The 14,369-nt window shown below is 47.2% G+C and overlaps 2 protein-coding genes and 1 pseudogene across 3 annotated transcripts in view; 2 read left to right on the forward strand and 1 right to left on the reverse strand.

Annotated features, from left to right (window-relative positions):
- Window positions 1-14,369, reverse strand: part of LOC306943933 (elongation factor Ts, mitochondrial-like) — a gene marked incomplete at both ends in the record, with an annotated part of 292,477 nt that overhangs the window by 99,249 nt on the left and 178,859 nt on the right. The gene's annotated exons all lie outside the window — the stretch shown is intronic.
- On the forward strand, window positions 11,533-12,243 carry LOC306942060 (mitochondrial S-adenosylmethionine carrier protein-like; the record flags this gene model as incomplete). The annotated part of the gene is made up of 1 exon (XM_079527761.1): window positions 11,533-12,243. One exon carries the CDS (start codon window positions 11,533-11,535, stop codon window positions 12,241-12,243), a length of 711 nt encoding a protein of 236 aa, XP_079383887.1.
- Window positions 13,518-14,360, forward strand: LOC306943957 (mitochondrial S-adenosylmethionine carrier protein-like; annotated as a pseudogene). Its single transcript has 2 exons — window positions 13,518-13,845; window positions 13,963-14,360. The product of its transcript is annotated as a mitochondrial S-adenosylmethionine carrier protein-like (transcript).

Genomic DNA, 14,369 nt, shown 5'->3' on the forward strand with positions numbered 1-14,369 from the left:
ATTGGCTACATTTTTGTATGAAGGAATGTAATTGTAGCGTGCACTCCAGCTAAATGATTATTTATTTGTACATATTTAGAACCGGGTGATGAGGAGTGGCACGATGATGAGGTGAACAGTGATGTGGATGGAGGTGAGTAACTAGAGAGCTAAATAACTTGTGGATGTGGCTAAAGTCTGTCTGCATTTGGCACTATGGAGAACGCTACACCATGCCTCTAATTGATTGAAATGGTTGTTGTTTTACAGATGATGAACAGCCCATCATCTCGACAGCTGCAGATGCTGCCCCTGTGCCCATGGAAGCAGGTATAAATACAATGCACAGAACAAAATCATGTATATCATTTTATAGTCTCATCACATGTTACAGCTCCACCAGATGTATTCTACATGAATAAAAACAATGTTTTTTATGCTAATAATTGTGTATTCCTGTAATTTAGGTGATGCCAACTCAACGGCTTCGCCAGGGTGGTCTGCTGGTGGGTGGGAGCCACAGGACATCCCGTTTACTGGAGAGCCGGGTGTTCACTGTGACCTCAGTGCAGAGAGTGATCCAGTGGACTTCTTTGAGCTGTTGCTGACCGATGAGCTGCTCCAGTATATTTGCGATGAGACCAACAGATATGCAGCGCAGTCCATCGCAATGGTGTGTATTGTGTATATTCCACATTGATGTTTTCCCAAATTGATGACTTTGGTGTAATTTCTGCAAATAAATCTAACTTATATATCTATCTATCTAGATCCAGGACCCACTCCCACACTCCACAGTGAAGAAATGGAAGGATGTCTCTGTGATAGAGTTGAAGAATTTCTTCGGGCTCTTTTTCCTGACGGGCCTTGTGAGGAAGCCAACCCTTGTGTCATACTGGTCCCGGCGTAAGGCTAATGAGACACAGCAGTTCAGGCGCACCATGAGCCTGACCCGGTTTCTGCTGCTCAAGCGGTTCCTTCACTTCAGTGACCAGGAGACTCCAGACACAGCGGACCGCATGTACAAAGTCAGATATCTTGTGAACTATCTTCTGGCCCGGTTTCAGTCCATGTACACCCCAGAGAAGAACATATCCATCGACGAAGGTGTTATGCTATGGAAGGGAAGACTGGCTTGGAAGTGCTATAATCCGTTGAAGCCGGTAAAATGGGGGATTAAATCCTACTGCCTAGCCGATTCAGCGACGGGCTACCTCTGGAACATGAAGCCATATACCGGAGTAGGCTGTGGGCTGGACACGACCGTGATGGAGCTTCTCGGACCGTTGTCCAACAAAGGCTACCATTTGTACATGGACAATCTGTACAACTCAGTGAACAGGTGTATTATGCTACTGTCTTTGGGAACCCATGTATGTGGGACGATGAGGAAGAACAGGGGGGAACCACCGGAGATGAAGCGGCTTAGCAAACCAGGCGACATGAAGCTGGGCGAGACTCTGATGCGCCACAACAACGACGGGGTGATGCTGTTGGCTTGGCGGGACAAGAAGGTTGTCAAAATGTGCAGCACCATCCACCCACACACGATGGTCACAGTCACTGAGAGGCGTAAGAAAGCCAGAGTGACGCCAGGCGAGCCAGTCAGGGATAAAAAAATTAAGCCACATTGTGTCAACGAGTACAACAAGTACATGAATGGTGTGGACAAACTAGACCAACATATCTCCTACTACCCGTTTGCCCGTAAGTCCTACAAGTGGCCTGTGAAGTTTGTCTTTTACATGTTTCAGATGGTGATGTACAATGCGTTCGTGTTGCACAAACTCAAACAGGGCAGGACAAAAACTCTCCTGGACTATATCATGTTGGTGGTGGAGAGGTGGACATCACTGAGACCAGGGAGGCCAGAGGAGGAGGAGGAGGAGGAGGAGGAGGAGGCGGAGGGGGCAGTGGGGGGTGATCGTCCATATAGGGCAAGAGCAGGTGACGAGAATAGGAGACTTGAGGTGCATTTGCGTGGCCATGTGCCAGTGAAAATTGACAAGAGAACCTGCAGGCTCCACCTGCTCAGTAACGGTCCCAATGGTAGACCACTCCGGCATATGACCCTGTATTACTGCCCTGATTGTGAGGTGCCCTTGTGTTTGTTCCCATGCTTCTTCGTTTACCACAAGGACAAGAATATCAAGCACTACTTTGAATAACTGTTCTCTTTTTTTTTTCTTTTTTTCTGTCTTATTTTGAAAGTCTACACCCTCAACGTCAATAGAACTGTAACTTTACCCTGTATACCCTACACACACACTGTCAACGTCAAATAGAACTGTACCCTGTATAGCCTACACATACAATGTCAACGTCAAAATAGTGTAACAGTGCGGCTAAGCTGCTTCATCTCCGGTGGTTCAGGGGGGGAGGGGGGGTGGGTGTCCTACACACACACTGTCAACGTCAAATAGAACTGTACCCTGTATAGCCTACACATACAATGTCAACGTCAAAATAGTGTAAGTGTAACAGTGCGGCTAAGCTGCTTCATCTCCGGTGGTTCAGGGGGGGAGGGGGGGTCAGTGTCCTACACACACACTGTCAACGTCAAATAGAACTGTACCCTGTATAGCCTACACATACAATGTCAATGTCAAAATAGTGTACAGTATGTACACTATGTATTGCATTAGTATTTATTTATTTTCTGTAATTATTTAAAATTATAATGTTTATGTTCTGGTTGTGTTGTTCTGAAGAAATAAAAGTGCACTTTTCCAATTTGAGATACCTGTCGGGCTATTTTTACACTATTCAGAGGTTTATGGTTTGACTAAGCGAGTTTCAACTGTGATTTACTCTGTAATTGTAGATGGTAAGAACCCAATTTTTTTTTTATAATGCAGTATACATTCAAGTCTATATTTTGATACATATCATGGGCACCAAGTCATATCAAAACAATGTCCTTGGATGTGTTTTTTATCAAAACTGTGTTTCTTCGTAACAGGTTTTTGAGATTCATGCATGAATATACAAGGTACTGGTAAGACTATGTAGACATGGTATATATCAAAATGTGCGTTAGAATGTCTACATTTACCCAAAAAAGAATTTGAGTTTCTATCACGTTCCAATGCAGAGCTATGGGAACTTTTAGCTGGATAGGTCAGATTGGTCCTGACTGACCATGCTATTTATAGATGGCAAAATATCTACAGTGGTACATGTGTGAAACTTTTTTCTTTTTCTTTTTTTAACTAGACAACTCACCCTTTAAAATGAGATATGGCATGGGTGTGTACGCCCAGCAGAAAAAAAGTTCTTTAGAAAATAAAACTTCAACTGGTCATAACTTTTTTTGGTTGTCCTAGAAACAGAAAACAGTGTAAATGCAGGCTCTTTTAAATGGCTTCCAACACAAGAACTAAACATTTTATCAACTCAGTTCATTTTTTTCCTGGAAGCAGACAAGTCAAGCTTTCTCTGAAGGTCTTTCGTTGTCACACATTCACAACAGAGAATTTTCAATAAATCATTCAAAAACGCCATTTTTCCATAGAGAAGTCTACAAACTGTATAGAAATCCATGAATATCTCAAAGAGTTAAACGCAGGCACCAGGGCTATCTGTCTGCTCACATCAAACGCTGACGCATCTCTGGAACTTGGGCTTGACACACCACCTTGTCGTAACTGCTGCCGGGAGGCGGGCAACACTGCGGTTCCCCCTTCGAGGTAGACCTGGCCATCCGGACGGGCACGATTGAGTTGTTCTGTTGCTCTAGCTTGCATTGCTCGCTCTGTAAGCGAAGATGTTCAATCTCCCGTTGAATATATAATTCCCGGAGGCGCAGAGCACCCTCTCCCCCGTTAGGACTCCCCCCAGCATTAGCATGTTGCCCTTCTTCATGGGCCTGAGCCCCCGTGGGCTCGCGGCTGGTGTGTTGCCCTGGAACTTGAACTGGAGTTTGAGACTGAGCCACTGAGGGCTCACCATCTCTCGCCCCCCTAAAGGCGGCGGCTGTACTGCTAGTAGCCCTGCTAGTAGGTCCTCTGTGTCACTCTGTGATGTCATCCTAATGACACCTCGCTTAGTCAACTCTTTCACCACAACAGCAAACACTGTATCCTTCTTCTTGATGCCTTTGTGCGGGAAAGGAACGTGATATTTTTTTGCCACGGAGCATAAGCCCCAATAATCACACTGTCCTAACTCGCTAAACGTCAGGATATCCGTACAAGCACTCTCAGGATCTGAGGCCATAACATCGCACCGAAGTCTTCTACTCAAACCAAAGCGAGCAACGTACTTACCACCGGCAGCACCACACACCGACCCGCACAGGTCTGCTACCAACAACAAAAATAGCCAACCAAAACACATAACCAACTAAACAAAAAAACCTTTTGAATGGTTTTCTAGAACGGACGAGATCCCAAATATGTTACAGACCATGAGTCTAGGGGTAGTAAGTAGGTAACATATGACTGAAGAATAAGGAAACCATGCTCAAATGCGAAGTTTTATTATAAAACTATATATATAATAAAACAGAACTCAAAAGATATATTACAATAAGGCTCGATAAACAAACAAAAGAAACAAACAACGCCTTTCCGAAGGGCGGACACAACATGGGTTTAAACAATAAGGTTTTAGATAGTTGACAGTTAGTGCTTACACATATCAGTAGCAGCGGGTCGGGGGAAGATCCTACGTGATGTTCCCCGCCGAGCTGTCAGACGCGGACTGACTATACGGTAGATAACGGTGCACCCATGGCCATCGGGTGCACGTGACCGGCAACCAATCAGGAGTCAGGCGTTGATCAGACGTCTGACTAAGCTGGCCCCTCGTTGATGGACTACAAGGTATATAAATACAGTCAATCCAACCTGGAGTGGAAATAGAACACGTATATAATAGAAAGCGCTTTCTATCCCCATATATGGTTCATAACAAGTCTACTGGATGTATAGCTATATATATATATATATATATATATAATACGAGATATCAAAGATAGGTCTAAACATATATATACAATATAACTATAACAACACCACCGGTTACCTCATATAGATATATACATAATATTAACCAATAAATATATATATCTATACTACATCATAACAAAACTAATCATAACAAATCATAACACACACGTGACCGCAGTCCACGTGACAGATGGCTATAGTGACATAACAGGATTTGAGTGTTAAATGTGCCTAACATATAGGCAAATCAATATGCAGAATTGGGCCAGATAACCTAGACCACACTAGACCAAGATAAAAGTAGCTATTTAACGGCATCAGTGTCACAACTTGCATACACAGCAAATACATAAAAAGTAGCTAAAAGTTAGTAGATACAAATACAAGTGCAGCTTCAGTGTCACAATGTGAAAACAGTATGCATATTTAGCAGCATTGTCACCATGCTCAAATGCAAAGTTTTATTATAAAACTATATATATAATAAAAGGAACTCAAAAGATATATTACAATAAGGCTCGATAAACAAACAAAAGAAACAAACAACGCCTTTCCGAAGGGCGGACACAACATGGGTTTAAACAATAAGGTTTTAGATAGTTGACAGTTAGTGGTTACACATATCAGTAGCAGCGGGTCGGGGGAAGATCCTACGTGATGTTCCCCGCCGAGCTGTCAGACGCGGACTGACTATATAGATAACGGTGCACCCATGGCCATCGGGTGCACGTGACCGGCAACCAATCAGGAGTTGCATACAGCAAATACATAACAAGTAGCTAAAAGTTAGTAGATACAAATACAAGTGCAGCTTCAGTGTCACAATGTGAAAACAGTATGCATATTTAGCAGCATTGTCAAATGTGCAAATGAAGCAGAAGGCAGAAGAATGTTACTCTATTCATGTGTCAATGCAGAATGCATACTTCTAAATCGTCACATTACTTTTACTTTCCACGGAATCGGTCAATTTGTGGGTGCAAATTGATTTAGATTATTGAGATTGACAAAATCTCAGAGATGAGGATGAGTTACAAGTAGGATGCCTTCCTCCAAAAATGAACTTTCAGTTGAAGATATGGACGGTGAGTTGACAATCAGCAATGGTGGAGTTTTTGGCCCTATGTTTGGAACCCCGATATTCATGCTCATAACCATAATTAGAGGAGTTGAATCCATGAACTTTGCGGACATTGAAAAAACAATGAATATGTTAGGAGAGAAGGCCCGTAAAAATTAAGTTGCAGTTGAAGATATGGACGGAGGCACGTTCACAATCAGCAACGGTGGAGTGTTTGGCTCTATGTTTGGAACGCTGCTAATCAACACCCCACAATCTGCTATTCTGGTCATGCATGGCATATTTGACCGGCCTGTTGACTTCACAAGAGGTTACAGATTACGTCGAAGCAAGAGTTGCTACTATACTTGCAAAATTTGATGAAGATGCTCAGGCTCCAAGCGCCGCCACCATCATCATCATCACCACTACATGCCGAATCCGATGACGAAGAAGAGCCAGAGTGCATGCCACCGCTACCACCGCAAAAGCATTGCCGGGCAGACAACAACTTAGCGATGGCGAACTTCTTTGGAGAAGAATACTCTATTGCGACGGACGAGTCAGAGATGGACAGATATGCACAGGCCCGTGCATCCCACTAGACCAGAGCCCTCTGGTGTGGTGGAAAGGGAATTAACACAAATATCCCCAACTCTCGTGTTGCGAGGGCTTAACTCTCCATCCGTGCCACGTCTGTCCCATCTGAGCGGATTGTTTCTGCAGGCGGGTATTTAGGTGAAAAGACTTCGCACTCAGATCTGTGTATTTTTTGGCCATTGTAATTTTAATATTATATTAAATGAAATTTGATGCCGGGGAAAGAGACAGAGGACAAATAACAAACAAAGATGTCGTTGATATTGAGAACCCCAATGGGAAATGTCTTCTAAATCATGACAGTTTTCTGAAAAAGCCCATGTTTCTATGTCAGTGGTTCTCAAACATTTTCATGTCAAGGAACCCCAAAATTATATGTAATTGGCCGCCGACCCCCATCTGAAAATATGTTGTTCCAGGGACCCCTCCCAGAAGCAAAGATTTGAGGTAAAAACTTTGGCTCTGAAATAATATAAATTCAAAGATGTGCGCCACATTTTCACGATTTTTCAAAAATAGCAGACCTACAAGTACATAGCGAGCTTGTAGATCTGCTATTTTTCAATAGCTAAAGTACCAGTATGACATAATGCTAGAAACACCAAGGGGGGGGTTCCCGCCCAAAATGGGTTAAGCCATGAGCCCACCGGCCCACCGGCTGGGGAGCCCGCAGCAGGAGCGAGTCCTCTGTGTTTAAAGCATCCCCGGGCCTGGTCTTCCACTCTGTGTCTACAAACATCTACGAGAACATAGGAGGACTGGATACCAAATGGACCAATTGATGATGTACGTAGTAGCATTGACACACGACCACAGGCTCGTCGACGGCAGATAAGCGGTTAGCTTTCCTGCACAAGATCAAAGCAGTGGTAGACATAGTGCTTCTGGACATGTGATGTGCCTGTCACTAGAAATGTTATGTTAAAACAAAGCTTACATACGTGAAAACCCCACCAACGTTTGGCCGAGTAATATGCTATGTATTTATCCATCTATGATGCTGTCACGGATGCAGACAGAGTTGAACCCAATTGCAAAGTCACAACAAACAAGAGTAGAATAATAAAGTATTTAATAAAGAGTGAGCATAAATCTTACACTGAAGATGCAGGCAGGAATCAGGCAACAGCAAAATGACAATGTAGTCAAACACAGGAACAGGCAGGACATCAATGACAACCGGTTATGAACTGACAATGAGTGTTTGCACTGAGTCCAGTTTTATAGGGAGCAGGTTGATTGGAGAAGTGTTCACTGCTGGGCTGATGAGGTAGTTGAAGACAGGTGTGTAAATGGAACTGGGTGTGATGGAATGGGATATGGGAGTGGCCAGTGTGGAGTCACAGACTGAGGGAGAGACAGACTGTGACAGTACCCCCCCTCTCAAGGGACGGATTCCAGACGTCCCACAACCTCAACGAGGAACGAGCAGGGTGGGTGGAGGGGGTCTGGAGGAGGGACACCAGGGCTGGGCAGGTGATCTCAGGTGGGCGGCCTGAATGATGGAACAGGGCTGAGCGGGTGTTGTCTGGAGGCCGGCGGGGAGTCCGGGACGTGGCAGAACAGGCGACCTCTGGAGGACGGCCAGGACGATGGCCAGAGGCAGAGCTGGCAACTTCAGGGGGACGGCCTGGAGGTTGAGACGAGGTCGGCAAGATGTCATCTGGAGGGCGGCCAGGAGGCAGAGACGAGCCTGACAAGATGTCATCTGGAGGGCGGCCTGGAGGCCGAGACGAGGCAGAGGTGTCGTCTGGGGGACGACCGGGAGGCCGAGACGAGGCGGGGGATTTAGGAAGCGACGCCAGGAATGCTGCAGACTCTGGAGGAGACGCCGGAGGTGCTGCAGGCTCGGAAAGCGGTGCTGCAGGAGCAGGCACTGGAGGCGGGGCTGCAGGAACCAGGGCTGCAGCGGGAACAGGAGCTGCAGGAGCCGGGCTGCAGCAGGAGCTGGAGCTGCAGGAGCCGGGGCTGCAGGAGCCGGGGCTGAAGCGGGTGGAGCTGCAGGAACAGGGGCTGCAGGAGGGACTGCAGGCGTAGGAGACGAAGCTGCAGGCGGAACTGCAGGCGGAGGGGACGAAGCTGCAGGCGGGGCTGCAGGCAGAGGAGACGAAGCTGCAGGCGGGGCTGCAGGCAGAGGAGACGAAGCTGCAGGCGGGGCTGCAGGCAGAGGAGACGAAGCTGCAGGCGGGGCTGCAGGCAGAGGAGACGAAGCTGCAGGCGGGGCTGCAGGCAGAGGAGACGAAGCTGCAGGTGGGGCTGCAGGCAGAGGAGACGAAGCTGCAGGCGGGGCTGCAGGCAGAGGAGACGAAGCTGCAGGCAGAGGAGACGGAGCTGCAGGCGGGACTGCAGGCAGAAGAGACGGAGCTGCAGACACAGGAGGCGGGGCTGCAGGCGGAGGAGGCGGAGCTGCAGGCTGGACTGCAGGTGGAACTGCAGGCGGTGCTGCAGGTGGAACTGCAGGCGGTGCTGCAGGCGGTGCTGCAGGCGGTGCTGCAGGTAGAACTGCAGGCGGTGCTGCAGGTTTGCCCCGTTTGTTGACACTACGGGGACCTCCCAGAGCTAGGCGGGTACCCATATAAGGTTCTTGGACTTGAACAGGGTTAGAATAAACAGGAAGCTTCACACGGCTCCGAAAATAAGAAAACAAGTCAACATACTCCATCTTCTGCTGCTGGTCAGCAATAGGGCTGGTGGGTTGCAGACTTATCCCTCCAAGCCGTATAGGGTGAGGGGCTGGCTGGGAAGCATGAAGCAAGTTGTTTTCAAAGTCTTTAAGCCTCCCATGGACAACATTTAGGTGAGGAACAAAATGGCTAACCCATGGCTTCTCTTTGAACCACTTTTGCTGGGTATAAATCTGCCTCTGAAGTTCAGCACACAGGTTAGGAGGAGATGCAATGAGCTGATCCACCACAATCTCAAAATCCACAACCTTCTTCTTGAAAAGCTTGAAAAAACTCTGCTGGGTTCATATTTATGGTCAGTTCATACTGTCACGGATGCAGACAGAGTTGAACCCAATTGCAAAGTCACAACAAACAAGAGTAGAATAATAAAGTATTTAATAAAGAGTGAGCATAAATCTTACACTGAAGATGCAGGCAGGAATCAGGCAACAGCAAAATGACAATGTAGTCAAACACAGGAACAGGCAGGACATCAATGACAACCGGTTATGAACTGACAATGAGTGTTTGCACTGAGTCCAGTTATATAGGGAGCAGGTTGATTGGAGAAGTGTTCACTGCTGGGCTGATGAGGTAGTTGAAGACAGGTGTGTAAATGGAACTGGGTGTGATGGAATGGGATATGGGAGTGGCCAGTGTGGAGTCACAGACTGAGGGAGAGACAGACTGTGACAGATGCTTGCTGTAATTTTGACACTGGATTTGATAGTTTATACACAAGCCCTCCATTTATTTGATTTCACTTGAATCTCAATGAAAAAGATTGTCTTGCAATAACTGAGACACAAAAGGGTGGGTCACATTTGAAACACTTGTTATCCTCTGCATTTTCTATGGCCTGTTCCAGAATATCTAAATGCCATATGTGACAGTATCCGACGCAAGGGCAATCATTGCGCAGCTGACAGCTTTTCACTAGAGAATTGTTGTTGTTTTATCCAAATGCTATGAACTAATTTGAGTTTATTTAACAGGGACCAAACAATTGTTTTTTTATCAAGTTGTAAAAACAGAAACCATTGCATTGTACATAAACTTTGCCAAGGCTAATTTGCAACCCCAGTCCCTGGTTAGGCCTTTCTATAGTATATCTACCTTTACTAAAAAAAATATCTTTACAACAAATACGTGCAGATACATAATTTATAATGTTCGCACCTCTGGCCCGATTTCAACCGGAGTTTAACTTTATTATTAAATATTTTGAGTTCAGTTTGTCTTTTTATTCCAGTTGGTAGGGCATTCCACAGGTGTATCCCTTTTGCTGAATAAGATGACTGACCAAATGTGGCGTTGCACTTTGCCGGCTGCTGATCACAAGATCAGCACCCTACCTGGTCCTTTTACCTGAGGACAAAGTATCGCTGGGGCAAGATCATGAACATATTACAAAATTACCATGATGAAAGAGAATTATGATTGCAGTTTTCCAACAATTTGGAAATCTGCCACTTCTGATTGAGAGGTTTATCAGGTGTTATAGATTGATACCCTTATTATCCCGCGGGGGGAAATCAGTCACCCAGATGCGGCACAGCAGTTAAGGTTACAGCATAAGGATAAGACGGATAAACACGTACTGTAGAAGAAACAAGGCAGAAGGAAAAGCAAGGTGCATCAAGAAACAATAATAATAATACAATTATAATAAACAGGGCAAAAAGGAACATATGCATATATACAGTCGATGAGTGCGTCACAATAAAGTGTATTAATGCGTCTCATCATAAGAAAAACAAGACAAAAATAGTCAACAGTGCAAAGCCAAAAAAAAACAAAAGTGTCCATTGGTCAGTGCAAAAAAGCATGAGATGTGGAAAGAAAACAGCACAAGTTACGCTCGGAAATGTCTTAAGAGGTCAGAGTCTCTCTCTTTTTTTAATAAAGGACAAAGGCACAACGGACTTCCCAAGTCTTTCACACCTGCGAGTCGGGAGGGAGAATCTCTAGGTGGAGGGGGTTCAATGACAGTGGAAGTATGCTTTTTAATACAAATAAGTAACCAACCCAAACGACGCCGACGCCCGCCAATGTCATGTCCATATATGGATACCTGCGTCACAGTGACATCAGCACCAATGCCCAAATATGAAAATCTAGAAAGTGTGACATCATGTTTTTACGACACTATGTGGAACAAGTGCTCTCGCCTCTATTCCAGATCTTGAACGCAGCGAGGTTCCAGCTATTGTTCTCTACTCTCTAGGAACAGCTGGTCAATGGATTCGACCTGACAGACATGCAGCAACACAACATGGACAGACAAGCGTTCTCTGCGTCTCTGCTGGCGGGGGGCTGCGCGGGTATGTGCGTAGACCTGACCCTGTTCCCACTGGACACCATCAAGACCAGACTGCAGAGCCAGCAGGGCTTCTACAAGGCCGGAGGCTTCAGGGGAATCTACGCCGGCGTCCCGACCGCCGCCATAGGTTCCTTCCCTAGTGCCGCCGCGTTCTTCGTCACCTACGACTGCGCCAAGTCCCTGCTCGGGGACGGCGGCGGGCCGTTGGCCCCGCCCCACATGGCACCCGTCACTCACATGCTGGCCGCCTCCCTGGGAGAAACCGTGGCGTGTTTGCTCCGGGTTCCCGCGGAGGTGGTGAAACAGAGGACCCAGGCCTCTCCGTCCTCCTCCACCTACCGGACACTGCTGGCCACGCTCAGAGGAGAGGGCGCTCGAGGCTTGTACCGAGGATTCGGGAGTACACTTCTCCGAGAGGTCCCGTTCTCACTGGTGCAGTTTCCACTTTGGGAATACCTAAAGACGTCGTGGTCCAGGAGGCAAGGCCACACGCTCACCTCTTGGCAGGCTGCCGTGTGCGGAGCTTTTGCAGGTGCAGCAGCCGCGTTTGTTACCACTCCCCTCGACGTGGTCAAGACCAGGATCGTGCTAGCAAAGGCTGGGACGGCCACGGCTAGTGGCAACATCCCACTGGTGCTGCGTGACGTGTGGAAGAGCGGATGACTCACAGGGCTGTTTGCAGGCAGCCTGCCCCGGGTGACCTTCATCAGCGTGGGCGCCTTCATCTTCCTCGGAGCCTATGAGAAAGTCCGTGGCAGCTCCTAAAGCACGCCCGACCCGCCACCCAGACATTGTTGCCACAATTCGTGGCAACTTCTGCTGACAGAAAGGCCTTGTTTGTCAGGTGAAAGTCGAGACAAAGACCAACAAGCTTTGTTGCCCATGTACATTTCTTCAACCAATGATATTGCAACTAAACAAACGCCATGCAATGAAATGACATCATTGCTGATGTCACTGGTTTGGTCCAGTGACATCAGCAATGATGTCACCAATATTATCAAATTGGAGAAGATGAGCTACAGATATTACTGTGCTGGGTAGACTCACAGCTGTTCAATGAATTAAACACTCAGACAAACAGCACAACACAACATGGACAGACGAGAGTTCTCTACATCTCTGCTGGTATGTGTGTAGACCTGACCCTGCTTCCACTGGACACCATTAAGACTATTTGTTACCACTCACCTTGATACCTGGGCCCCTTTATCATTATAAAAGTCACTGACAAAAATGCAGATTTGGGGGATGTGAGTGGTGTAGTGATACACAGAAAAAAAAACTTGGACCAACTGACCCTCTTCCAATAACAGGTTCCTATGATTCCCCAATAGATTACACACATTATACTAAGACACGGGAAGTACACAGCTGGTCAATGGATTCAAGCCAAGCCCCCAGTAAAGCGTACAACGTTGAAGCTGCCACTACCTACTGGCCAAAAGTGGAACTGCAGCACGTTCATGGAGGTGGAAGGACGTTCAGTGACGTCATGTATGTAACGTGTGTCGTCCCCTCTTCCGCTCACTCGAGCCACTGAGTTATAATGGTACTTCCGGCAGGCTTCCGGGTGCTTCAAAACGCCGGGTGCAGTACTTAGTTTAGACAGTGCTTGGTTTAGACTAGTCATTGGTTAGACCAGTCATTAGTCCTACAACTACAACCGATCTCAAGCCCTCACCCTAACCCCCCACGGGGCAGCACACCTAAACCTAACCTTAACCCATGTCTAACCAATGACTAGTCTAAACTAAGTATGCACCCCCAAAAGGGTGCCACTGCAACTTCTATTGAAATGAATAGCAGGGGACGGGGCTGTCGCTCCGTTCCTCCCTCTATCCTTTATAACTCTATGATTCAACCTTACAGACAGCACATGCAGCAACAAAACATGGCCAGACGAGCGTTCTCTGCTGGCGGGGAGCTGCACGGGTATGTGCGTAGACCTGACCCTGTTCCCACTGGACACCATTAAGACCAGACTGCAGAGCCAGCAGGGCTTCTACAAGGCCGGAGGCTTCAGGGGAATCTACGCCGGTGTCCTATCTGCCGCCATAGGTTCCTTCCCTAGTGCCGTTACGTTCTTCGTCACCTACGACTGCGCCAAGTCCCTGCTCAGAGACACCGAGCCGTTGGCCCCGCCCCACATGGCCCCTGTCACTGACAATCACTGTCACTGACCATCTTTATACTGGTGTTTATTGGTGTTTCTCAGCCACGCATAATTTTGTTTCAATTATTATTTACATAACTGCCGTCAATGTGTTTCTTTTCATCAGGCTCAATCTGATATGTTAGTTGTTGAGAAAGGTGTTCCACAAGGATCACATGAACATTTATTCAACCAATGATATTGCAACTAAACAAACGCCAAAGGAGAGGGCACTCAAGGCTTGTACCGAGGATTCGGGAGTACACTTCTCCGAGAGGTCCCGTTCTCACTGGTGCAGTTTCCACTTTGGGAATACCTAAAGACGTCGTGGTCCAGGAGGCAAGGCCACACGCTCACCTCTTGGCAGGCTGCCGTGTGCGGAGCTTTTGCAGGTGCAGCAGCCGCGTTTGTTACCACTCCCCTCGACGTGGTCAAGACCAGGATCGTGCTAGCAAAGGCTGGGACGGCCACGGCTAGTGGCAACATCCCACTGGTGCTGCGTGACGTGTGGAAGAGCGGATGACTCACAGGGCTGTTTGCAGGCAGCCTGCCCCGGGTGACCTTCATCAGCGTGGGCGCCTTCATCTTCCTCGGAGCCTATGAGAAAGTCCGTGGCAGCTCCTAAAGCACGCCC

Source organism: Electrona antarctica (assembly GCF_951216825.1).
Source record: "Electrona antarctica genome assembly, chromosome: 2".
Taxonomy (NCBI): Eukaryota; Metazoa; Chordata; class Actinopteri; order Myctophiformes; family Myctophidae; genus Electrona; species Electrona antarctica.